At 43.6% G+C, this 26,062-nt stretch overlaps 1 protein-coding gene across 1 annotated transcript; it reads left to right on the forward strand.

Annotated features, from left to right (window-relative positions):
- On the forward strand, window positions 1–24,112 carry PPP1R36 (protein phosphatase 1 regulatory subunit 36; the record flags this gene model as incomplete). Its single annotated transcript, XM_074821313.1, is given in 13 exon segments — window positions 1–120; window positions 7,878–7,942; window positions 9,148–9,228; window positions 9,932–10,053; window positions 10,175–10,241; window positions 11,089–11,187; window positions 15,038–15,178; window positions 19,864–19,889; window positions 19,892–19,902; window positions 21,190–21,386; window positions 21,474–21,531; window positions 21,533–21,663; window positions 22,884–24,112. Coding segments are annotated over 13 exon segments (1,362 nt in total), but the record flags the coding sequence as incomplete, so codon positions are not given.
- Between the last annotated feature and the right edge of the window lie 1,950 nt (window positions 24,113–26,062).

The raw sequence follows: 26,062 nt of genomic DNA on the forward strand, positions 1-26,062 counted from the left end.
AATGTGCCATGTGAGAGCCCTCGGAGGGAGCTGAGGACAAGAGAGCTGTCTGAGGGCAACCCACACAGGAGCTGGAAAGCTGAGACGTGCTTGGACAGGCTGTGTCCACCCAGCCGGCCGGTGAGTCAGCCCCGTGCCCTGCCGCCTCCAGAGCTTCTGTTTGAAGTTTTGCACAGAGGACTTAGCAGACAGGCTGCAGCCCTGCTCATCCCTTGTGATACCATCTTAAAGCAGGAATGAATCTATCCCGGCAGCCTTCCTTTTATCTCTCGGGAGACACTGTGTGGAGCCCTGCAGGCTGGGCAGCCTTTCTCTCTGGAGCTGCCTGTCATTTATTTGAAAGATTCTCCTTGAAGGTTTGGGGCACTGTGGGGCGCAGCCAAGGGGTGACAACTCAAGGAGATGTGGCATCTCAGGACCCCACCATAAATTTTGCTTTCCCCACTGCAAGCCAATCCCACAGGAGCAGGAAGAAGAGGGGAAAATATTCAGGGGATTCACATTTCTAGTCTTGGCACTTACATTAAATGCAAGGCATCGCATTAAAAAGCATGCGCTTACACCCAGCATGCATACTTAAAGTTCCTTTCTTCAGTCTTGTCAGTGCATTGCGATGTAATAGCATTTCAAGCTCTACTTATTTAAAAGGTGTTCCATGTTTCTCCTCCTTCGCCCTCTTCCTGGCATGAGTTTCCCTTACTGTCTCCTTTTAGAAAGCGCACGGTGGTCTAATCTCTGCCTACATCAGGGACACTGTATGTTGGCACATGGGAATCCTGTGATATTAAACCAGCAAAGCATGTGGATGCTCTTACAGCAGCAAAATTACGCTCTGTAGCTGTTCATCACAAGAAAGTTATCGCCCCTCCCTACCCCACAGCGAAACAAGTTATGCTAGTAAAGCTTCTTTAGCACACCTATGTGGGTCAGGTATCACATCTCTCCGCCACTCTCATCCACATATTTATGCAGGCAGAAGCCTATAGCATAGACCTGTCTCTAGAGTAGATTTTGCTTGCAGCAGCGTGGTGATTATATAGTTGGGCAGGCCAGCATTTCCAGATGCAACAACATATTTCACTTCCATGTATGAAACAGCAGTATTAAAAACCCCTGATCCACCCTTGCATGACCCATTTGCCTTTACTCTCTCCTGCATCAGTAGGGTGGAGACACAGACAAGCTGGTTCCTCTTGTCATCCCAATAGCAGCACCAGCCAGGAATTGTAGAGAGGGGATAAATTTCCCTCTAAGACCCAACACATTTTTTGTAGTCTTTCTTTTAAGGAAAATCAAGAACAGTATAAGAAATTTTTATTCCTTTTCCACTGCTGAAGATACTCTCTCCCACCACTCAGGAACTGTTTTTTGTGTGTTGACCTGTGCAGAAGTTGACAGATCACTGTTGCATCCTGGACCAAGAACCGTGAGGTCATTCTTGCTTGTGCTTAGGTAGCTGTTAGCAGCACCTGTACCCTATCTCTTGGAGCAGTTCACAATGTCACTGCTCCAAATGATTGCAGGTCAGCAGTTAAAAATCTATTTTGAATAGGATTAAGGAGACAAAAACACTTCCAGAAGTGCCAATGCTATGTACTACAAGCAGGACTCTATAGAAAACCTCTTGGTTGCCTTGCTGTTCACTGGCAAGCATCATGAAATATTTTCTAGCAGTCCCTGTAAGAGCTGTTGCACAGTTGAACTGACAGTCTGGCAATCACATGTCATAGTGAAAGCAACATTTCCTTTTACCAGGCTGTACCTAAAAACATAAACATATTTCTTTCAAAACAGCATTTATTTCTCATTTGGCAGACTCCTTATTTTCTTGCTGCAGACCTCATTCACGTGTTTGCAAACATACTCACAAAGCCTAGTTAAAGACAACTGATGCTAGTGAGTCCTTAGTCTTATCCCCAGCACTACATGTGGAAGATAACTAAAAATTCTAGTAAGCTAAAAAGTCTCTGTAATAAACTAAAAACTAAAAGTAAAGTTCTCTGCAATAATTACCTTCAAAACTCACAGAACTGAATAGAGAAGATCTTGTATATAGTACATCTATATTAAATTTTCACTTTTCCCCCCCTAATTCTATAGCAGGGCGATGGTTATTGTATCCTACAGAAGAACTAGAAACTAGACTATGACATTTTTGTTAAACTCTAGAGATTTCTGAGCACCTCAGAATACAGAATCAAATCAAAATTTTGAAAATACCTATTGAGTATGGGGTACATTTAAATACTTCTTCCTTTCTGTTAGAGCATGTTAGTAACAAAAGGTTGATTGTTAGGAGCACAAGGCAAATGCCTAGCTGCATGAAAATAGCTGACAACTGCTAATGTTCAATAATCTCATCTGATAAAGCCACGCAGAGGGAGTAATTGCATGAGGATTTCAGTAAAAGAATGTGCAGCTGGTTTTTCTGGCTTTCCAAAAGCAGCCTGTGTTCCCGTAAGGGGTGCTAGGCAATCATTGCCTCCTGTCCCTTAGACCTTCGGTCTGGACTCAGTAGCTAATTCTGCCTTTGCCTATCAAACACCTTTAGCCAGTTTGCCTCTGTGGGTGTAGCCACCACTGAAGGTGGCAGGTAGCCAGGCCACAGGGCTATGAATCTGGGGCAAGGCTGGTGCTGGTGTCCCAGGCAGATGAGGACGTGAGGTGGACACGGTACCTCTCCAGAAGTTACAGTGCAGCTATCTAACTACCCGTTGCTTTGGAGGATTGAAGGAATGGGACTGAAATGCAGCAGTGTTGATATGTGAAAACAGTGCAAATTGCTGAAAACAAGGAATTAGGAGCTTCAATTTTACACAAACCTGAAGTCAAAAGCCACACCAGTGTTCATAGTATTACGCCTAAGGACACTATTTATTCCATTCATGTAGCATGATCCTGTTTTTAATGAGCAGGCAGAAGTACTTGGCAGGTAAATGGCGTAGTCATGGACTAAGTATTAGCTACTGTGAAATTGAATTCTGTACTTGTGCGTCTAATACAAACAGCAGTGTGCACACACAGAGTCTAATATTCCCAGAGAAACCAGGGCTGGCATTTAACTGCCCCTGGGAAAAGAGGAGGAAATTAATACGGTGGGTATGGAAGACAGAGACTTGACACAGCAAGAAGAAACAAGAGGCAGAAAAGAGGTGAATGACTGGATGGTGAGTCAGTGATATTTTTGTTGAGTTTATGCATGTGTTTATTTTCTGGGTGTGATATCTGAATTAAACATTAGATATACCTGAAGAATGGATACATATACATATTGTTGAGTGTTCCCAGCTACTGGGATGAACATGGACACACAGACACCACAAGAAACAACATTAAAAGAAGCCTATTAGGGCTGCAAGGTCAGTTGTTCAGAATTATGATGATCAGAGCAAGCCTATTTCTTGCTTTCTTTGTGCTTATGCCTCATAACCTAGTTTTTAATTACACAGTGACAGGTTTTTTTAAAATTTTTTCTTCTGTAGGTCACCTGCCTCAATCAGTGCACACAGTGGGCAGCGTATGCTCCAAGAAAGTAATATTTCCCAGTTCATTATACACCTTATTTACTGTGTGCTGTCCAGCCCCAGCTCTGGAGAAGAATTATTGCTTAGGATGTTGCCTGTGGAGCTCATCACCATCACATCTTGAGTGTTTCACAACATTATCCATTTAGTTTTCACCCCTGAGATGTGTATAATTCCCACAGAAAGAAGGTGGTAAAACAAATGAGCAAAAGCCAAACGCCATCTGTCTATTATGAAGTCTTCCACTGGAAATGCCAAGGAGCTGTTTTTTCAGACAGCTTAGTATTATTCACTTCTTGGACTGTTCAAAGTAGAGTTCCCATTGGCTTCGGTCACAGCTGTGGATATTGAGTCCTGCATTTCATACTTGATGAAGCCAAGCTGTTTGCTCAGAAAGAAAAGAGCATGCAAATAATGGTCATTAGGGTTGAATGCGGGTTGGAGTGATTTACCTGGCACTCTGTGACTGAAGCCCATGTGGAAATCAGTTTCCCATGTAGCCTTCAACTGCTTCAACCATTACGCCTTAATTTCACTTCTTGTAATCTTCTGGCTCATTTTATAGCTTCCAACTCTTGCAACAGCTGAAGCAGTGATCCAACAGACACTAATCTCCTTTGCTACACAATGTCAGGTTTTAATTTTTTTTTTCCCAGACTCATACCCATTTGGGTCATCAGCACGGGTGGGATGTTTGGTGCTCACCTCTGTGGCCTCAGCTCATTAAATACTTGGGCTGAACTTATCTCCTCCGGCAAGCACTTGGTTAAGGCTAGTACAGTGCTGCATCTGAGTATCCTAAGCCTCCTGCCCTGCTAAGTCAGTCAGTCTTGGGGCTCCCCCTAACACTGTTGTCTGTCCTGGCCGCTGTGCTGGGCCAGAGCCAATTCTGTCCCACTCCCCACAAATCTCTTCTGGATTTGTCTTCATTTTCCCCTAGTTCACCTGTCTGCTGCACTGGTTCCCAGGCCTTCCCTGCCTGCCTAGCCAACTCCGTCTTTAGGTCTCAGTCCCAATCTTTACATTCACAGTCGTTCTTCCTGTAGGTAGTTCTCAGTCGTAGTTTCTCCTCATCTTTTGTCTGGGCTTTTTGTGCCAATTTTCTCCTAACTCTAGTACAGCCGAAGGCTTGTCTCCCCTGCCTCCTGCTCTGCAAAGGCTAACACAGGTAGCCCTGAGTATCTGCAACGCATCCTTTACTTTTATCAGTTCTTCTGGCATGACTTTTACTGGAGTCAAGATGGGCTGATGGTGTTCTGAGGCAGATGACATCCCCCCCTCTATAAAAAATAGTCGATGAGCCATAAGTTCCATACCTCCCCCTTTCCCCTGATGGGGAGCCTATTTCTATAGTGCTGCCTGGCTGCCATGGATGAAATCTGAGGTCGTTCCCAAACCTGCTTCTCTCATCCTTTTAAATATGTAACTTGGCTGCCAAGTCATGGATATGTACTTGGCAGCCTGCAATAGCAACTGGAAACACAACGTACACAATGCGATTGTCAAAAGAAGAAAAAAAGAGGTGGCTGTAGAGAACCGAGCCAGAGCTGAATTTTCAGGCTGATTTGAGATTCTTGCTTAGCTATCCGTGGACTGATTGTGTTTGCATGGATAAACCTTTAAAGAGTCCCTACAGGAGAAAAGATGCAGTGTTTGGAAGGCTATGGAAATGGGGGGAGGTTAGGGACAGGTCGTTTTATGGAAGTTTTCTTTCCCTGCATTGTATTGTCCGTTTGTGCTTCCATGGGATCATGAACATCTCAGTGTTGCTTTCAGGAGTCTTTTCCCTAGTTTGAGCTATTGCAAAATGAATGATGCCATCTTTAAGAGCAGAAAGCACAGGAAATGTTCCTTCTGTCTTACTGGACTGACTTGTCTAAAAGTCTTAGGTCAAGTATTTTCATCTCTTCAAAGTACATGCTGGCCTAGTGCAGCTGTACTAGTAAAATTTTCCTAGGCTGTGGCTGGTTTTCACCTTATAGCTGACCTGATCTACTGAGAAGTGTGGTCTCTCCCCTGTGCCCTTATCTTTATCTGCATCTCCACTGGCCCTTCTCTGTCTCCACCATGAACTGATGTAAAATACTAACTCAACAGAAAGCTTCTCATTTATTTTTGCTGGATTGATATTTTTGACAGTTTAGGGAGCCGCCTTGCTGTGGGGACAGAGAAGATAAAGAATCAACACAAAGATAAGTGATGGGAAAACTCTGATGGGAGCAAGAATGCCTCTTCCATCAACAACTAGCTATTAGGCTGGCTTAGCCGTAACATAAAACCTCACCCTTCACGGGGACTTGACTTCTATTGGCAAAAAGTGCTTTTGTCAATATAACTTGTACCTGTTTTGGGTGTGATCTAAGCAGTACCAGTTATACATGACACTGATCCACTGTGAATGACTAGTATGAGAGATTCTCTGCTTACAAAAGCAAATGCTTCACAACATCCCAAAGATCAAAACCCCTCCCTCAAAATCATGCCCTTAAGCGACCTGTCTTAGTGTACAGGAATTATTTCCAGGGGCAACTTGCAAATCTTGAGCTGACTGCTCGCATAGGGACCTAGGTCGTATCACAGACTTGTGATCTGGTAGATGTACTTTTAAATCTTGTAAAGTCTGAAGCTAAAGTATGTTTAACATTCAGAGTGCTGTACAGACATCGATGCCCATAACAGAGGGGCCAGGTGCAGCTGCCTTCACTGCTGCCAGTCCTGGGCCTGTAACCAGGAAAATCTCGGCAGCTCCTGACCGTCAAAAACACAGTAAGCCCAAATGAGTGACTGTGGAGATGTTATCACATGGAAAGTGCTTAATTTCCCTGTGTGGACTAAAATGTTACCCAGGGAAGCTGCTTAGCAGAGCTGGGAAGGAGCTGAGCACACAGACCATGAGTCCCAATTCTCAGAGCAGGCCGAAGGGATTTACGTGCCGGAATCTGCGGTTTCTAGGGGACAGCTGACTGTCACCAGGATACTGCCGTAAACAGTGCCTGCCTTACCCGCTTCTCTCCTGGCAGTGTCCCAGACAAGCACCGTGCTATCTGTGAGTCGCCCCACCTTTCCCAGATCTATCTTGTTGCTGCTGTTCACGTTTGCCTCTGCAGCAGATCCGGGGGCCACGGGAGGCCCCATGTGGTGGGCAGGCACCTGTCCCACTGCCCTGTTCAGGGAGCATGGTGGCCAGGGACAGTCATTCATCCATTCATATTAGTGAGAAGCAGCAGAGATGTATTTTGAAGACACGCGAGTGGTATTTTCTCCTTCCTGTGATGCGCTAGTAGGCCTTGCTATGCTGTACTAACACCTTTTCTGTTTTTATCTCTTGTGTGTAACATAAAGGTTCAGCATTTGCATGGCCCTTTTCATTTGAGAGTTGTAAACCAGTATTAGAAAGCTGGAACCAAAGACTAGAACAGACAAGTTGAAATAACCACTTTTTGTCAGAGGATTAGAGCCATGTTTTCCTAATATTCATCTCTGTGGTCTAACCATTCCATGGGCTGCTGGCTGCTGGCATGAAATTATTCTGGTGTCCCATACCCAGAACTCTACTGCCAAATTAGATTGAGCAAGAATTTGGGAGAGCCTTGTGGCTGGCTGGCTAAATGGTACTTGGCAAAAAGTCACAGAAAGCCTTAAAGTTTCACTCGGTTTAAATTTGTAGGCAGATGGATTTCAGCAATAAGAGTAATTTTGCTTTAAAGGTGACCTCCAAATAATAGCTAAGGGTTGCAAGTCTCTCCTGTTAATTAGGAAAGGTTTAATAGATCTTATTTATTTCCAGGGGATTTTTTAAAATAGATTTAAAAAATATATATAGATACTGTAAAATGCTGTTACTCATATTGTCCAGTGTCCCCTGAAGGGTCTATTTGGTGTTTATTTAAAAGTTCTCAGAATATCGGGAATGTACATAACATACCTAATTTTTAAACAAAGGTTTCCTTTCTCCTGATACTTAGTCTCTAGAATTACATCAATATTATAAAAAAAAAAAACAAACCAACAAATAAAAGCAATGTGTTACTTAATACATGGTTCCATTTGATTTCTGTCTTTATTGATTCACTGGCAATCAAAGAACTAATGTTCCTTAGCAAACTTTCAATTGTTTATTCATAACCTGAATGACATAAAAAAGGACAGATACACATTTTTCTTTCTTATGCTGGCAAACTTTAATCTCAGAGAACTTCTGTTCAAATAACACAAACAACATCTGGGTGAAAAGCAGATTGAAGAAAAATAGAAAGCGGCTCATATACACAGTGCTTGCATTATAAATACTTTGATGGGCTGAGAAATTGAGCACAGATTTATGACACGTATCTATATGCTGTTTTCTTGCAGGCAATAAAACTAACTCCAGGCGTGTGGTACTGGAAGGATGATACTAACACATTTGAATTTGCAAGGTAAAAGATTGATGCTTAGTTTCAAATTATGCAGGTTTAGGCCTTGATGCAACAGTTCCAAGTAAGGTAAAATCAGAGTCTAATGTTGTTTTACCCAAACATCAACTACAGGACAAATTCTTACTTCTTTTTTTTTTTTTTTTTTTTTCAGTTGAGACTGGAGCTCCTTAACTGCTGCTCTGTGGCATCCTGTGAATGGAGAAAATCAGAAATATGCATTTACTCCATACTGCTCTCAAAGTGAACCCACTACAGAGGGTTAAAAGTGTGTGGTGAGTCCTGCCACATGTCAGAAATGTGCACCACGCACTGGAGCAGCAGTGCTGGACGTGAGGGCCAAATGCCACCCCAGGTGTCTATAGGTGGAGGTCCACAGACTGATGTTCCCTCTTGCTGGTGTTACGTATGACCCTATGCAACGGTGAGCACCAGAGGACCGCAGACCTTTAGGGAAGCCACAGATCTGCAGGGGACAAAGTGCACTTCACTGTGCTTTGAACGTCTGTGGCAGTTGTGGATTAAGACTTTATCAGGCCATCTAAACCACTGGGGCAAAAACCTCCACACCCAACGTATACCCCCCTGGTCTCTTCTCAAGTGCAGGGCAGGGAGTGCGGTGGAGCGTGGCGGCGGTGGGTCAGTCACACGCTGCCTGCTGCTGCCTCCTGCCCTGCTGGGCATTTCCCAAGCCTTTGTCACAGTGGAGCGAGGCTGCTCACCTCTCTCCTGGTCACACAGCTACTACAGGCGTCTTTCATGGTCTGTGTCTCAGCAGCTCCGGCCAGCTTCTCCGCTGGGCTTGGGAACGCTGCTGACTCTGCCAGGTAGCTCTCCAGGGAGAGGTGTGAGCTTCCTGGTGACCTCTGCCTGTCTCTACCCTCAACGATCCCAAAGAAAAGCTCTGGAATAGAGCAGTTTACATTTAAAATCTTCCTACAGCTACCTGAGACACTGATTTCTTGGAGGGTTGCAGTGCATATGGTGGCAGGAGACAGAGCAGGAGGACCCGGGGAAGTCCCTTTACTCTTTGCTTCTGTGCTCTTGAAAGCAATGTCTCACGTTGACCCCACCACAACCCAGATGTTTTCTTAGTGTCAGTTAGAGGCCAAAATAGATATGCCTTTGTATCAAGGGATGTTGACCTATTTGTACTGCTGCTAGTAATTTAAACTCATACTACTGCATGCTCATGCTATATATTTCAGATCCAATCCAGCAGCTGAGGAAAACCTTAAGGAAGGAAGAAATATTCACTTGCAAGAAGTGCGTGTCAAGACATTAAAGAGGTATTTCAATTCGACTAGTCTAGCTCTAAAAGAAACAAGATTATTCGGGCGGGAATATTTTCATCCATTGTTGGAGGATCATGTCTGAACAAAGTACGTTAAACAGGAAGCCAGCTGTCATTTCAGCAGTGTGGATGAGTGGCCTGAGCATAAAAACAGAGCCAGACATGCCTGGTGTTGAATGCTAGCTCAGGCACCAGCCTGGTATGACTTTGGTAAAGTTGTTCAGCATCTTTGTTGCTGTTTCCAGATCGCTCAGAACGAGGTAATTCTCATCTACTCTAAAGAGTATTGTGAGGTAATTAATTCATCTGTGTAAGGCACTTCAAAGATTAAAGCAGTAGTATTATTATTACTATTATTAATTTTATAAAATCACAACATGGTATAGCTGACTTTCATCCATTACTTAAAACCTCTTTGATCTAAATAATATAGTCGCAATTTATTATATTAACAACTAAAAGAGAAACTTCAGACGCAACCTTAGAGGTGAAATGTCCTATTTCTCTCAACATCCCCAGCCTGTTTTGTGGTTATAATAGTTGAAAGTTAGTTCAGGATACCTACCAAACACATTTTACTACTTGTCCCTTTGAAATAGAGTGCAATGAAGAGAGTACATACCAGGTAGATAATCTTAATATTCTCAGACTGGAATTAACACTGTGTCCTTAAATGTTACATGTTGGTCAAACACTAGCATCTTCTGAGATGATTGCAGTGCAACGCTCCCTGAAAAAGGACTGGCTGACAAAGAAGGAAAACTACATGGGCTGTCCAAGTGGATACAACATGAATATGTGACACTGGATGATGTCAAATGTGAGTAATTGCTGGTATTTCGTATCAGCAAGGCATCACCCATACAAGTTAGAAAGCTATTTCTACTAATACTAGCAATTTTTTTTAGGAAATACTGTTTTTGTCCTCTGTATGTTTTCAGATGCTGCTTTGCTTTTGAAAGAATAAAGTAAGTCACATCACATGTTATCATTTGCAGCAGTTATGAGGTATGTCATTTAAAGTTTGTTTCAAGAATTATGCTGGTAGTGGAGGGACCAGGGTATATGAGAAATAGAGTATGAAATATCAGAGTTTTAAAATGTCTCAACTATGAAGTTCAGTGGGAAACAATACCAAATGCATGTTGTCCTCGACATGTGCAGAGGAATAACCCTACCACCTGTTTGAAAGCTTTCCTTTCTTTTACCTAAAGCAAGCCAAGAACTTAAATTCCATGTTAACCAGTGCATCACAACGCTGTGTGCACCAGGAGTGCTGACACGACTGGAAATCTGGGCTGCCTTCCTGTGCTGCTGCTGTTCCCGTCAGAGCTACAGGGCTCATTATTTGCTGCTCTCCCTTTCCAGCATTACTTCTCTATAGGCTAAAAGTGAGGAGGCAGCAGGCGGAGCATATCTCAAAGGCATATCCCTGAGATCACCAGGGCCATACAGTGTCTGCATTGCCTTTGACTCAGGAATGTATCTGTAGACCTTGTTGAGCCTTAGCCATACTGTCCTTTCAGAAGGGGAGAGGTGTCCGAGTTGTCCCTTTTCCTTTGAATATGAATGCCACTCTTCCAGCATGTTCAGTGCAGAAAACATACTGCTTGGAAGTATGTCTGGTGATATCCAATTCAATCCACCCTTCAGCATGTTTATTGGACCGTTTGTGATTCCCTAAAAGCCTTCAAAGTCTTAGTGTAGGGTGGAGTGCTTGCTACCAATAGGTCGCAACCATATAGCTAATATTTGGTATAATGCAGGCCCCTGAGGAGAGACTTGTTTTCATAATGGTGATGTCTATACCTGCAAATCTGCAGACTTCACAGTGACCTTTCTACCTTCCATTTAGGAATGAGAAACTAGATGAGTTCCTCATGGTCCTGCTCTTCTACCTATCTTTTTACCTGGAAAAAATTGCCCTGGAAAAGAAATGCAGATCCTTGATTTTGTGAGTACAAGACTTTAGGGGTGTAGATACACAGAGCTTGCCCCAGCAAATCTGGAATCACAGGGCAGTCTTTCATGTCAGAATCCGTGGGATTCTGCATATGAGCAAGGACTGCTTGCTGTCCTGGCCCAGTCTATATATGGAATCCTAAAGGAGAAAAACCCCTTGGTCTCACCATTTGTCTCCCATCCCCTTGTCCTCTGTGCTCTCCAGGACATAGGCTCTTCTGACTATGTAGAGAAACATGATTTTCTGGGAGGGTTTGAACTCCGCTTTGCCCCAGCCTTGCCCTGAGCAGTTGTTCATGTGGCATGGCATCACCATAGTCTCCCTTTCAAGATGGTGGCTGGATCCAGTCCTGCTGCAATGGGGTCATGAAATAATTTGGCTCCTCAAGGTAATGCTGCAATTTGAATAAATCATTACTGCTACCACCAAATCTGAGTGCCCTGGATCGAATTACCATCCCTTAATGCCATTTCCCATTAATAACATTAGCATCCAGTCATTTCTGCTTGCAATACAGAGCAGCAAATAGTTGCAGCTGAGTCTACTGGGTGTTAATTTGTGCTGTGGGTCACATCACTATAAGACTTCATTTCTAAATACTTTGCAAAGCAGGTTCAGATGACTCCTAGGTGCTAGAAACATGTTACAACATGAGGACTATATGCTAGGAAAGCAGTTCCCAGGTAAGGGTGTGTGACCACACTTGCTACCTTGCAGAGTGGAAGTGGGGGTGCCAGGGGAACAGTTTAGGAGCTGCTGTGTCAGAGGGCTGTATGCCTTGGGAGGAAGCATTGCAGAGATACAAACCATGATTGTAAGGAACTTCAATGATTTTCTGGAGTCTATAATAGTCTCTGAGAATTGATTGACTATTTTCTTAAAACACTTAATGATTAATTACTTCACAATTCATGAAGCCTTGATATAAAGAGGGGCCGATTTATCTGGATTGAAGAAAAGACTGTTGGAGGGTTGCTGGCCTTAAGGAATTGATTTGTTCTACAGCCGTAGATTGACAACTGTTTCTTTCATTGTGCAAGGAATAATTCATAAATAAAGAAAACTATCAGCCTAGTTTCATACACAAAGGTCGTAGATTCAGTTGAGGTGCTCTGGGCTGCAATTTAGAAAATGGTCCCCTCGCTCTTGGCTGGTAAAGGACGAGGAGGCCACTCCATGGGTCATGACATCTCAATATGGCTCATGTTGTCTACTGGTGTGGCAAATACTGAAACAAAGAGGAGTTTGGACCTATGCAATATAGGGTGATGTTTACTGGGTCAAGGGGGCTCTGCTTAGTAGGTATCAGCTATAAGTACTGGATAAACCTTGCCAGGAGAGACTTTTTGGTGTGTTCTGTCATGCAGTGATCCCAAAGTGAGTCCTGCCTTTTAAAGGGAAACATATACTGACTCTCCACTTCTACAACACTGTTTTAGATTCATTACCTGCCCTGAAGGGAAGTGGCTTGCTTGTCTGGATTACCAGCAAGCAGTGTTAGCATCAGAGAAGCTTAAAGAAGAGACACTTACCATGCAGAAGCAGGAATTCAGAATATTGGTCTGCTGAAGTATAAATACAAGGAAGGAAAATAAAATGACAAAAGGCAATTTTAGGTCCTATTTAATGTTGAAGTTCATCCTTAATTGTTTTAGCATCTCAGCTGACTTGAAGGATATTAATCACAGGGTGAAGAGCTTTCTGATATTGCATCTTCTTTCCCTGTCCAGGACCTCCCATTTCCTCTGTTATCCACCTCGTCTAATTCCAAACTTGGTATGTGCTATATTTAAAATCAAATGTAGCAAGGACTGTCTTTTCTCTCCTGTGGAGTAAAGTTCTGGAATGGTCTTCCACTAGGAAGTAGTGGGGGCAGGCAAGAAAACTACTTTTTTTCTGAAGGTGGAGCTCTGTGAGCTTGTGAAAGGGATTTTATAACTACATAATAGAATCATAATGACATAAAATAACACTTGTGATAAGAATCCTTGGGTTTGTGATACGCTGATGTATTTGAGAGAATATGAAAGAAGATTGCATAGCCATTTGTTTTCCTATATCTATCCCACATAAATCCCATGCTCAGGGATGTTGCTAGTGGCCTGCTCAGGAAGAAAACTCCCTCCCCCTTCCTCCAAGATATAATTTAGTTTCAGAGGCTTTTTTGTTTTCCTATATAGTACTGGCTATGTGCCACAAGTAGAGACAGACTGGAGGCAAGACATGCTGGAACTATTTCATGTTTCTTGTTAGTGATACCTATAATTTGCTCCCAGTTAAACTGACAGACAGCTTACTTGGAGACAGGGCTTGGTGGCTCGCCTAGTCCTTTATCAGCCTCGTGTTCCTATATGACAGACACATCCAATGGCTCTGCAGTCCTCAAGCTGCTCTTCTTGTAGACCCTGTGAGATAGTAACACAGAAAACAATGCTGGATATTCCTGCTCCTAGCTGGTGTGTTTTGGGGTTCCTGCCATTTGGGCTGCCTATGAGAGGTGCCTAACTCATCTGTTGGGTCTACTTTTGTCCACAGGGAGCCAGGCCTGATGGTCTGAATAGCTCCTTAACTGTCTTGAACCTAGACCATGTAGAAGTATCAGTGTCCACAGTGCCTCAAGAGAACAGCTAAGACCATCCTGGCTTACGAAGTCATTGCTTCTGTGCATTAAACTTTCTTCAGGAAAGAAAGTATTGGAAGGGGTTCCTATGAGAGAAAGTCAGGATGAATCTGGGCATCTTTGACTTCGTGTGACTTCGTGTTTTGTTGATGCCGTGCTGATTCTTTGTAAATCCAAGCCTGAGGATTTCCTGGCTTTTTCTAAGTTCAGGAAGATCTTGTAACTAACTTCAAAACCAAGTGACCAGTTTTCCAAAGCAGCGGGCATGAGGCATTCCCCCACTGGAGACAGCTTGGGAGTATTCACCTCTGAAATATGTGACTCTAAGAACAAAAACTCACCAGCAGTGGATGAGACATGAATGGAACAAGGACTATTATTTGTCCTGCATTTTCTTTCCCCTTTACTTTGTTTCTGCTTCCAACCCTTTCATGTCTTTTGGGGAAAATCTGCTGAATTTTATTAGCAATTATCCTTGAGAAGCCCAGAGTAATTGCCCTAATTTATTAAAGGTGGGTTGTGTAGGAAGCTTTAGAGCTGGAGGCCATCAGGGATAGGACAGATAAAACCAACTCTCCTGAGTGTGAAAGGAGACTGGTAACTTTTAGGCCAGCAGCGCTCCCAGGCACTGGCAGACAGTCGGGTGGATTACAGGGGAAGCAGAGGAAATAGAAAGCTCTTTGGTTTGGCATTTCCTTAGTGTTTGATCTGAATTGGTTTAAAATACAGGCTTGCGGTATCAGCCGTTCCTGTTTAGAGACAGTCCCAAAAGCACTTTGTGTGCCTTTTTGAAGAGGAGTAAGTGCTGTGTCTGAATGAGCCAGACCCACTGCTCCAGGCAGTGACAGAGTCTGCACCCGGAGAGATCTAAATGCACCTCCAGGGTTTTTATGCAGGCTGCAAAAAGGATTCATAAGCTATGCAGGATCAAAGACGGCAACCTGACGGGCTGTGGGCATGCAGCCTGTAAGTTGTGTGGGGCAAGAGAGACTGCCTGGGCCCAAGCCCCAGGCCCTGTGGCCCCCCTGGCATTGCCAAGCTGTTCTGGAAGTGCCTGAGCCCAGCCTTGCTACTGAGGGGCCCCCTGACGGTGGTGTCACGAAGCCTGTTGGTTTGCGTGCCTGAAAACCACCCTTACTTCTCAGGAACAGTCACTCTTTCTAGCATCCCTTCTGTCCAGAGCACCTTCCCCAAAAACTTTTCCCTTTTTGTTTTAAACAGGACTATGATATTTTTAAAGAATAAAGAAATGGACTATGTGTTGGTGAAGTTAGCGGTGGCCAGGATTCACCTTGCCAAGGTGTACTGCAACCTTATCCTCAGTCGAGGCATGGCACAGCAGTACCACATGCCTAGTGGAAAGTAAGCCAATCCCTTCTGGGGACACTCGCTATGTCAAGGGCCACAGCAGCTCAGGGCCAAGGCCTCTGTTGAGTGACACAAGTGAATGCCCAGGGTAATAAATGTCCTGTGAACCAAGGAGTCACAGAGGGCTAAGGGACCATGAGACAGAGTAGTGTCCTGATCTCCCTGCAGCTCTGTCTCATCTCATAACCAACCCCAGAAGTGTTTTTGGTGAGCTGTTGCCAGCTGGACACAATGAGTTGCAGCAGAGCTCTGGATACTCGTCGGGAAAGCTCTAGCCCTGGTGCATGTAAGCCTTGCTAGATATGCAGAGCAGGAACCTTTAATGGGTTCAACATGAAAGTCAACAGGGCAAAAATCAGTGCCAGCCCTGGATCTTATCCCTGCCACTTCCACTTAAATAAATCTTGAAAGCAAATGGTTATGTACCTGCTGGTTGCCACTGATCCCTGCATGAATTTCTTCCTATGCCAAGTCTGAGATAGCATAAAGCTAGTCTAGCAAGTGAAGACGACCATGTTCCCGAAGGGCAGCAAGTGAAGGGAGTAGAGACAAGAAGAGGTGCTTGTGCACTGGGAGTGTAGGACTCCTAGTTCTGAGTGGCGAAGACTTTGTATGGCTTTTTCAGAGTGGTGGAGACCAACTGCTCTTTAGAGGTGATGGTCCCAGAGATGAAGTGAAAGGGGAGAGAAACCTGTAGTGGGAATTGAAAAAGAAACTGAAGAAAACAGGAGAGAATGGAAGGGTGTTTGAAAAGACAGAGACACCAAGGGAATGATGAGGACAAGAAAAGCGGAGTTTTAACAGGAGATGAAGGTCTTGTGGTTTAACCGTGGCCAGCAACAAAGCATGACAAAAAATGGTTAGTGGAAGGAGAATGTAATGACACAGAGATCATACACCATGCTAGTGTTAGGGACCTTTTCCTCAGCCATGTATGTTCCTGCACAATGTTTCCTTTCCCTGGCAGTAGGAAGGAGCTGGCAGTCCCCACCCAGCACCCCAGTCCCATGGGATCTTCTCAGAGCAGTTTCAGGCAAATTTTTTCCATCAGTTGATGTGAAACTGCTGCCAGTCCCCCAGAGGAGTCACAAACATTCACCTGCCTTCCTGCAGCACAGCTCCAGGCAACCTTGCTCCTGGCTGGGGTGGGGGAACCTGGCTTTCCTTCTAATCAAGAGGAGAAGGTAAACTGTGAAATGATGGAGTCAAAGGAGAGCTGAAATTGCTGTCCCAAACAGGGCTTTCATTTTAGTGTGCTCCATTCCACAAGGTGCTGGACCCTGAGAATTAAGAATGTGTTCCCTCTGCATCCTGGCACATCAGCATTTCACTGGGCACTGCGGGGAGCAGCCTTCTCTGCCAAATCCCTGCTCCCAGATTCCTGCTGAGCAAAGGCATCCTCTTAACCTTTTTGCTGGTTGGACAGGGAGCATCTTGACAGCATTTCATTATTTCTCTTGGGTGGCCCTAATGTCTGCACTTATGAGACTCAGCTGGGAGAACTTATTGCAGAAAGTAACTTGAATCCAAGAGCTGGAGGCAGCTGGATAAAACAGCCTGTCGTATACCCAGTTAATTAGCTCTGCTGCCTCTTCACTCGCTCGTATTGTCTGGTGGATGGGAATGTGCAGGATTGAGGCAAGCAAGAGGTCTAGTGGCAAAAAAATACCAGCATGGGAGTGAGAGCAAAGAGCTGAAACAAGAAACTATGTGCTTTAGTATTTCCATCACAGCGGGGGTTAGAGGCTGGCAGTGTGTTGGGATGTCAGTGTCAAGGCTGTGAAAGAAGAAAGGCTAGAAAAGAGCTGTGTCTTAAAGCCTCCATGATGTAAGGAGCTGTATGAATAGAGACCTCACTGAGTTACTCATAGCAGGGTGGCGGTAGCTGACTACAGCTGACTTCAGAGTTAGGCTAATGCTGAGCTTGTTATAATATAGGGCACTTCCCATACCATACTGCAATTATATAAATATAATCTTTTCCAGGCTGACTCAGTTTAGCCTTAAATGTTATCTGGATCCTCCCAGATCATTATATGAACTGCCAAATACAAGACCTTTAGGTCTTGGGACAGAACTGATTAACACTCTTAATTATAAAAGATGGTTGGGAATTTTTTGAGCACACATGTTTGTGGATAGGAAAGGTACTTCACCAGAATGGAAACTGTGGGGAAGGTTACTTCTGATGAGGTTTTTTTTAACCTGAAAAATGTTTAGATTAAAAAGCTGAGAAACTATTGATAATGTACCACCCTCGGTTTTACTATATTTTCTTATAACCCAAGTATGGGTTCATGATGGTGTTGAAGCTTTTGCTTTTCACTCTTAATTCACCATAGCAACATTTTAATGAAATCTTATACTATGTTGGTAAACTTCTTTCCCTTCCAGATCCAAAGCCTTCCCTTCCAAATGTCTATGTGTTCGTATGAAATGACTGAATTTTCATGTAAAGTTTTTCTCTGAAATTTTAAAAAGGGAGGCTTAGGCGGAGAATATCTTCATCTTAACAATTTGCATGATTTGTAAAATGCAGCATTAAAATCCTATCTTGATACTATCCCAGACGGGAATTTGAGAGAGTTCCTCCAGACCTGTTATTTGTGTGTGTTAGCATTAGTCCTTTTGTGCCTCCAATGCTGAGGAAGGAATAGGTGTGTCTGGCTTTCTCCTTTTAAGTTGATGGGGATTGTGCAACCTTTTTGTGGTGCCAGTTTCCTTATGGGCATTTGTCATAATGGGAAAAATACAGCGTGTTCCCAAAGGTGTATGCATCAATGCCACAAACACAGTCAAGCCTGCCCTTACTGATCCTTGAAGCTGGCTTGATCTGTGGGCAATTAGAGTCACAGCTGCGGTGGAGGTTGCTGCTAAGTGGCACAGGAAGCATTTCTTCCCCATGTACCCCTGTGCACAAAAATAGTTCTTGTAGATGTCTGAAGCCACTATCATCTTGCATCCAAACCCCACGCTTACTGCACTGTCTGCCCTTGGCTGTGCTGTCCTTCTCTTTTACGCGTGAACTCATCCTGTCCCCCTCACAGCTCTGAGAAATCAGCATTACTACGTTACGAGAAGGCATGATGCTTTTTGCTCACTCTTTCACGTTTCTTACAAGTTCTGTCCTGAAGCTTGTTGCAAGTTTGATCAGTTTTCCTGACCCTTTTTTTATTTTCCTAGGTAATTAGCAACGGTGCCTTAGACAGGGGAGGTGCCTCCTAGTTCAACACTTATTTTAGGAAACTTTACTTCAAGCAGGTCTCTGAACTTAATACCTCACCTCAGGGAAGAAATCACTGGGAGAAAGAAGGGTGGAGACCCCTGTCCTTATTTCACTCTAATTATTAGCACTATTTGCTGTTGCTGGCCTCTGCATAGGTTTCTCTGCTAAAATAGGGACTAGTTCTAAGACATTGCACGAGCTGTATAATGTTAAAAGGTGAAGCTGGGTTTCACATTTAGGTTTAAGAAGCTGGGGTCACTTTAGGTTTCCCTGATCTGGTACTGTGAAGACAGAATACTGTGCTTTACCAGACTTCATAAGGAATCAAAAGCGTCAGAGTTGTTCTGGGAGTTCTGCTTTGGCAAACAGCCATGCCATGCTTGCAGAGTCAAGCTTCTCTTCCCTTGCACAATATGTGAAGTGTCAGCAGGATTATGGCTGGTGAGATCCAGGTCTTCTCAATCAAAAAATCAGGAAATAAAAGTCAGAAGATGATAAATAGAGCTATAGGCCTGAAAGGTATTATCTTCATGGTCTGCTCTGCATTGATGTTTCTGGAGTGATAGCAGCTGTGGATACCCTAGATGTGTGGGACACTTGATATTATCAGGAAGATAAGGGACATGTCAGGAGTTGGTGAGTTGATGTGGAGACAGGCTTTCCTGTGTGTCTGGCAGGACTAAGCCAGATCTGTGGGGATCTGTAGGCTAGCAGGGAAAATTTGCTTTCATTTCCATGAGGCTGAGTTGTGCCATCTCCAGGAGAACTGAGTGGCTGCTGGGATGTGTGCATCACCCTCTGCTTTAATGGCCCTTTACATGATGGACAGTCATTTGGCTTTGTGTGAGAATCCCCTGGCTCAACTGGGTGGCGAGAGCATCCCTCAGGCTTCCACTGGGCAAATTGCTGCTTCTTTAACAAAGGCCCTTTGTCATTCTTGGGCATGTTTTACATTTCTTCTTGGAGATATATCAGGCATCTCCTTCCTGGTTTTCAAGTTTATTGTCTCAGCATTGGCCTGGCTTTGTGCCCTCGGTAACTCTGCTTGTTGCTCTTCCAGTGATGTCAGGAAGAGTTTTTTATTGACTTCAGTGGGAACTGGGTTAGATCAGTGCTGACCACTTTTGAGAGGCCCATGCAGAAAGCTCAGTCTAGATAGCATAGCAGGGGAGTCTCGCCCACTCATCACATCCAGCTTTGTTCTCTGTCAGATTTAATTAACTGAGCCATACGATATTTTGCATTTTCTCCTTCTGAGGCAACGCAGAAGTCCTGCCTTTCTTTTGGACAGTGGGTCTCCACATGCTAGTAATGAGGATCTACCAGTAACAACTTTATTGCCCTGGTGAAATGCCAGCTTGGCATAGCCCCATGAGTCATATTCAATGCTCTGTTCAGAGAACTGAAAGGATGACTGCTGCTATTAATTTTGTGCCCTTGTTCACTGCCTTAGGAGAAAAACATCGTTGCAGAAAGATCGGACTTCTTTGAGGTAAGAAAGACACAAAGATAAATGGAGAGTGTGACTGAGAGTCAGCCCAGAGCATGTCCCTCCCTTGCATGTCCAAATGCTCCTTTCCTTTTTGGTTTCTCCAGTAGTTTACTTGTAGGGCAGAGTACCTAGAATAAAATTTTACCTCTAGGGCCTAGATGTGCCTGTAAAATACCATCTCTTTGCCCTTCAGCCCAAGCCTTTTCTCCTTGGAGCCTTCAGCCAGGGAGTTTCAGTCCCTCTGTGGTTTTCAGACCCCAGGCACTTCCCACCACAGCCTGAGGTCCCTCTGGGAAGTCTAGTCTATAGATTTCTTCTCATCATTGGCATCATAGGTTCATCTCTGTAGGTAAGAAATTTTACAGCCTTCTTTTATTTCCATTGCAGTTGGCAACATTTCTAGATGCCAATAAGCTCTTCTGGCCTGCAATATACAGCTGCATCAGCCATTTATGAGACTCACTATGTAGCAGGGCTTCAGCAAATGAATACAAAACAGCTGGGCTCAAATTATACTTTGTACTTCATAAACTGGGAAGCCTTTCCTTGAAAGAGGGGAACTGTGGATTTAATTCCAAGGATACACAGCAGTCCCAGCAATGCCATCTTTTCAAGATGTAGTAGAGATATGATTTATTGGGAGTTGATTCAGCTTATGTCAGGGCTCACAAATGTTAAATAGGAGTGAAAAGCTAGATTTTGGTTTTTTTAATCAAGCAGACATGCGGAGGTGAGATGCAATGGGTTCATGTTTGGTGGTAGTATTTTCTGTGATTGTAATGCTGTCATGCAGGGTGGGGATCATCTTGTCTACCTGCAGCTGCCCAGACAATAGCTGTCCAGTCAGACCATGCCCTTCGGCTGCCTTGACAGCCACTGCAGAAGAGAGAAGCTCAGCCAGAAGGTGAATTGTTGCCTCTTGAGAGAGATGTGTGCGATATGAACCCCCACAGAATGACTCATCCCGTCAGCTTCTTTCCATTGATTATTGAGGGAAACTGAGTGGTGATCTCAGGTTATCTCCTTAGTTTCTAGCAGCAAGACTAAGCCAGATTGGTCAGAGTTGAGCAAGATGAAATCCATCTGAGCTAACTCTGTTTCTAGACTCATCTGTCTGCATACCTTTAAAAAAACAGTCCTTTCAAATCTTCACTGATGCATGCGTGGTAAAGTTTGATGTCAAATGGTTGCTGGCATTTTAGTGGAGTCATGCCAACCTGCACTCTGGGATGTAGTGGGACTCTGGGCCTTTTCTCAGTGAAAAGGGAATCGGTGTTTTCAATTTAGGGCTTCTACAACTTCTGCAGTTATGTGGCTTGGCTTGTGTTCAGACAGAAGCACTTCCAAGTGATTCGGAAAGAAATCAGCAGGCTTCTTTGCTCTGACATGTCCAGTCCTGCCTTAAGAGATAGGAACAATGTTGACTTGCAGAAACCAGGAGACCAGACTGCTGATGCAAATATGGTGCGATTGCCATATCTGAGGTACACATTTGACACACTGGTGAGTCCTTAGTGATCCTCACCTGTCCGAATACACTGAGGTAACACCTGCACTTGTTTTCTTTCAAGAAAAGTCCGTGCCAAGCATCCTTCCATCAACAGCATGGTTCACCAGCGCTCGCTTACTGCTCAGCACGCTGCTGCCCTTACCGAAGGACAGTGCTCAATACCTCTCCCAGAACCACTACTGTCAGGGTAGAGACCCTCAACCCCGCACATGTGATGCCCTGACGGACTTCTCAGAATGGTTCACTACCAAGTAAGGGGCTGTTTCTCTGCATAAATCAATTTGGTAGTTCTATGAGGAAGGGTGTCAGACACCGAGCTCTTCCTCACTGGGAGAGGGACCATCAGACTGAGGATTTGGTTCACATGGGAGTTCGAGAGGAACAGGAGTGTAGGTTCTGAGAGACCTGAGAGAGCCTGAAACTTGCAGAGATAGTACTCTTGGTTAACTGATGGCAAAGCAGTTACAGCCCATTGTAGTGCTTTGTTAAAACTCAAAAGTTTTCTGGGGAAAGGAAATATGCTTTAACATAAATTTGAACAGAAATTAATAGAAACCTCTCAAAATCAAAATAGGATGTTTATTTTTTTCCCTCTCATGATTCATTCCAATTTCTTATTTCTTCTTGACTTTTGGTTTTGAATAGAGTTCTGATCAGACATTAGTGACGTCCTTTATTCCAAAAAAGTAATTTTATTACTACATTGTGCTTTTAAATATAATTTCAATTGTAATAGAAATAGGACCTTTCCTTCTCATTCATGATAAACCAAAATCTTTCAAGACTGGGAACGCCATACAAGAGGAATTCCATTTCCCATCAAGCCATGGTTAACAACAGTATCACTACACTACTTTTTAATGTAATAACTCATGTAAACAGGACCACTGTAAAACACTGCTGAAGTGTATGTAGGGCTTCCTGCAAGACTTTCCCTCGTAAGTCTTCTTCTTCTGCCTGGAAATAAGAATTTGAGAATTGCCTTCATTTGTCTGGATCTTCAGAGTTCTGGCAATCTAATGAATGCTACATCACATATCTACAACACACAACCAGTGAGTCCGGTATTTCTTGAGAATATGAAATTTGCTACAAATGCACATGTAATTGTTTTGTGCATGCCTTGGAAGCTGGGTGCATCCTGAGCATCTTGGCTTTATAGCTGATGCAGAGAGTCATGTAATTCCTATGTAATAGGGCCAAACTTTCCAGGGAGCACTGAGCTTCACCTGGACATATGCAATTCATGTTGTGTGCGTGCACGCTCCAGACAGAAACATGATGTGGTGTGCAAGGTGCTGAGGGTATAAGCACGTTATTTGTTTTACCCTGGGGAAGAGCGGATATTCTCTGCTAAAGGAGTCAAGGTTCCTTGCTGGTTTACCTAGGAACCATTACAAATCTGTCACCATTTCTCCTGATTTCCTTTGCTTCATTGTGTCAAGCAGATTAACATGACGTTTTTTAACAGGGTGGACATCATTGATGCTCACTGTAGTGAATTAAAATCTTTTATGAGCATGCCTGATGGAACGATGGAGGAGGAGGAGAAAGAGGAAGAACAAGAACAAGGAAGAATAAGAAGGACTGTTTTCTCCAGCCTGACAAATGGCCTCAGTTTGCCACCTCTGAGAAGCCCCCCAAACAGGCTTAGTAGTCAGAGCACTGCACTCTCAAGAGCAGTGGCAGAAGGTGACTGTAATCAGAGCAACTAGCAGAAGTGGTATCTGTGCTGAGTGGCCTGGTTTCACGTTGCTAAATTGATAAATCACTTTGAAATTTCAGCTTAAGAAGCCTAACTCATTTGTCAGAGGTGGGGTAGTTTAGCACACAAAGGCCCCAGCTGGGTGATGGGAGACTTGGACTGTAATTCCTGGTTCTGTCACTATTTTTCCTTCCTCTTGATGCTTTCATTGCACCATTTCTGAGAAGATTGTTTTACTGACTTATTTTGGGAAGTGCTTTGACACCTGCAGGTGAATATTATTATTGATTTGAATGTCAACCCTCTTTTTCTAAAGGGTTAGCAAAGCAACCAGGAGACATAACTTAGTACAGTCTAAAAGCTGCTGAAATTTTGCTTTTAAAGGGAGTTATTCTGGAATCTTTAATATATTGTGTTTACGTCTTTTTTTTTTTTTCCATCGTCTCTCATTTTGTTCTCAGATATAGCTAGCCTAATTTATGACTCATTGTGAAATAAGTATAGCAAAGAGAAATGCTGTTATTTAAAATATCTACCGAGTCTTAATTTCATTTTATCTTTTTAATGATATATATATATATATTTATTTTTATCGTTGGTTTTACATGATTGGGAAAGCAGATCTTAGATCTTCAAACTTAAAATATGCAGTTGGAATGTCTTGAAACAAAATGAATTCATGGTAAGAAATAGTATCATTTTACCTGTAAGACTCTCTGTACATGCTAATCATTAGCATCAGGAGGAAAATTTAGGATGAAATAATGACTTTGTCATAGTCAATAAGAATCAATGAAAACATAACAGAAGAAAACCAGAGAGGGAATATTTTCATCATTATTAAGAGGAGAAATTTGACATGTTAGTGCTGGTTTGGAAGTTTTTCTGAAAAATATATCTATGCTAGACAAAAAGAATACAATTTTCCCTTGCAATGTGTGGTTCAGTTTTTTAAAGGACGAAATTTTGCAGCACAATTATGACGAGAAATTTACTTCTTCTGGACTAACCAATAGACCAGGGACTAGATCACTTATGTGGAATGGCCCTACACTGCCTTACCGAGACAGACACTTGAACTGCAGATTCACAGCTATTATTTAGGCTCTTCACTTAGACTGGCACATGTTATATTAATGCCTAAGTAGCATCGTGGCCTAGTCTTGTTTTCCATGTGTCAGGTGTGTCCTTCTACTATTGGATGAGGCTGTTCTAGCCTGCAGTTTCTCCCTCAAGCTTTTCATTAGACATCTGTTCTGGTACAGAGCAAAAATATTTAAAAATAACCTCTTAGAAATTTTGTGGGATGGAAAACACATATTCTCTCCCACAGGAGAAGAAATATAAAATATATATTTAGAAATGTGTGTGAAACTGCTATATCTTCCTGATATATGTGATGTGGAATGGTACACTTTTTATTCAAAATTAACATTTCTAGGTTAATCATTCATTTTGGACAGACAGCTTAATGCTCATATGGTCTGAAATATGGTGATGGGACCTTGAGATGGTGCTTTAGTTGCAGGTTTTCTGAGAGCCTGGCTGGGCCAAAGTATGTGCAACATGTCTTTCCTGGCTGCTTGAGTGACTCCTGGATGGTTCATACCTGGCGAAACACGCAAGAGAAATTGTGATATCATTGCCCTGCAGCAGCATGGTTTCCCTTCCAAATGATGCAGCAAGATGTTGGCTAATACCTGGAGCTGAGGGAGGCTACAGCACAGCTTCCTTCTCTTGGTCTTGGGAGAAACCTTTCCATTCCTGCATTAGGAGACCTCTATATGCCAAAGGATGGGTACAGCTTTGTCTCTCTAGCTGTGACACCGGGCCCTCTCCGATCTTGGATTGACATCCCAGTACACTAGTCCTTGCAAAAGCACCTTGCTTTGTCATGGCAAGTAAACAGGCATTGTGTGGGGCCTCAGAAAGAGCATGAGGGAAAGGTGTCCTTCGCCGCGTTGGTCCTACAGGGCAATGCAGACTGTGGTATGTGCTAATAACTGGGATTTGTGAACAGTCCCTGCAATGCCTGGGGTGGAGATTTCAGAGTTGCACACTTGGCCTGTGGTGGGCCCAGGATGACAGGAGAAGACCAAAGGGTGGAGCGTGCACTCACGTAGGCAGCAAAGTTCCTGGATGCGAACAAGTTTTTTGCGCATTGTCACTTACCTACAAGGTCTGTGTCACTGCAGAGAGGAGGAAACGCTGAGCAGCTACTGGTGTTGCTCAAAAGCAGTCGATGAGCTACTCAGACTGAAAGATGATGTTCAACATGCTGTTTGCCCTCTCCAGATTCAAGGCAGGTTCCTCACAGTCTCCTTAAGGGGAGCAGCCCCATGGGGCTACTTTCTCACCATGAAATAGTGAACAACAAGTGACTAGTTTTGGCACACCGTTTCCTTGGACAAAAGGCTGCTCCAGACCAGACCAGTTACTTCTGTCTGTACCTGGAACATGCTGTCTGGCTCATTCTGTAGGAGTTACCCATGTAAAATCTGATGGTCCTAGTAAGCCCTGGTTTAAAACACTGTGTTTGTCAGCCAAGCCCTCAGCCATGGCTTTGGGTCTAAGTTTTCTGTGGTAATCTAACAACAACCTTGAACTTTCCAGAAAGGATTGAGAAATCCCTTGAAGTTCAGATCCTTTAGTCAGCAGAGGCCTTTCCAGGGCTGCCTTCTCAGTGTTAGGTGTCTGCTGCTTCTGAGGTGATGTATGTCTAACACAGACAACCCATGCTTGTTTAAGCATGTAAGCAAGACCTGGCAGCCTTTCACACATGACAGTGAGTCATCCTTCCAGCAGGAGAGAGTGAGTCAGAAAGGGCAGTTGACAAGCTTTATTTATCAGTCTCCTGTTATTTGGCCCAGGAGAATTTTACCCTAAAAAACCCACCCTTGTTAATGACAGGCAGAGCTCAGACTTGTATCATACAACTACTGGCT

Source organism: Strix aluco, chromosome 4 (assembly GCF_031877795.1).
Source record: "Strix aluco isolate bStrAlu1 chromosome 4, bStrAlu1.hap1, whole genome shotgun sequence".
Lineage (NCBI taxonomy): Eukaryota > Metazoa > Chordata > Aves > Strigiformes > Strigidae > Strix > Strix aluco.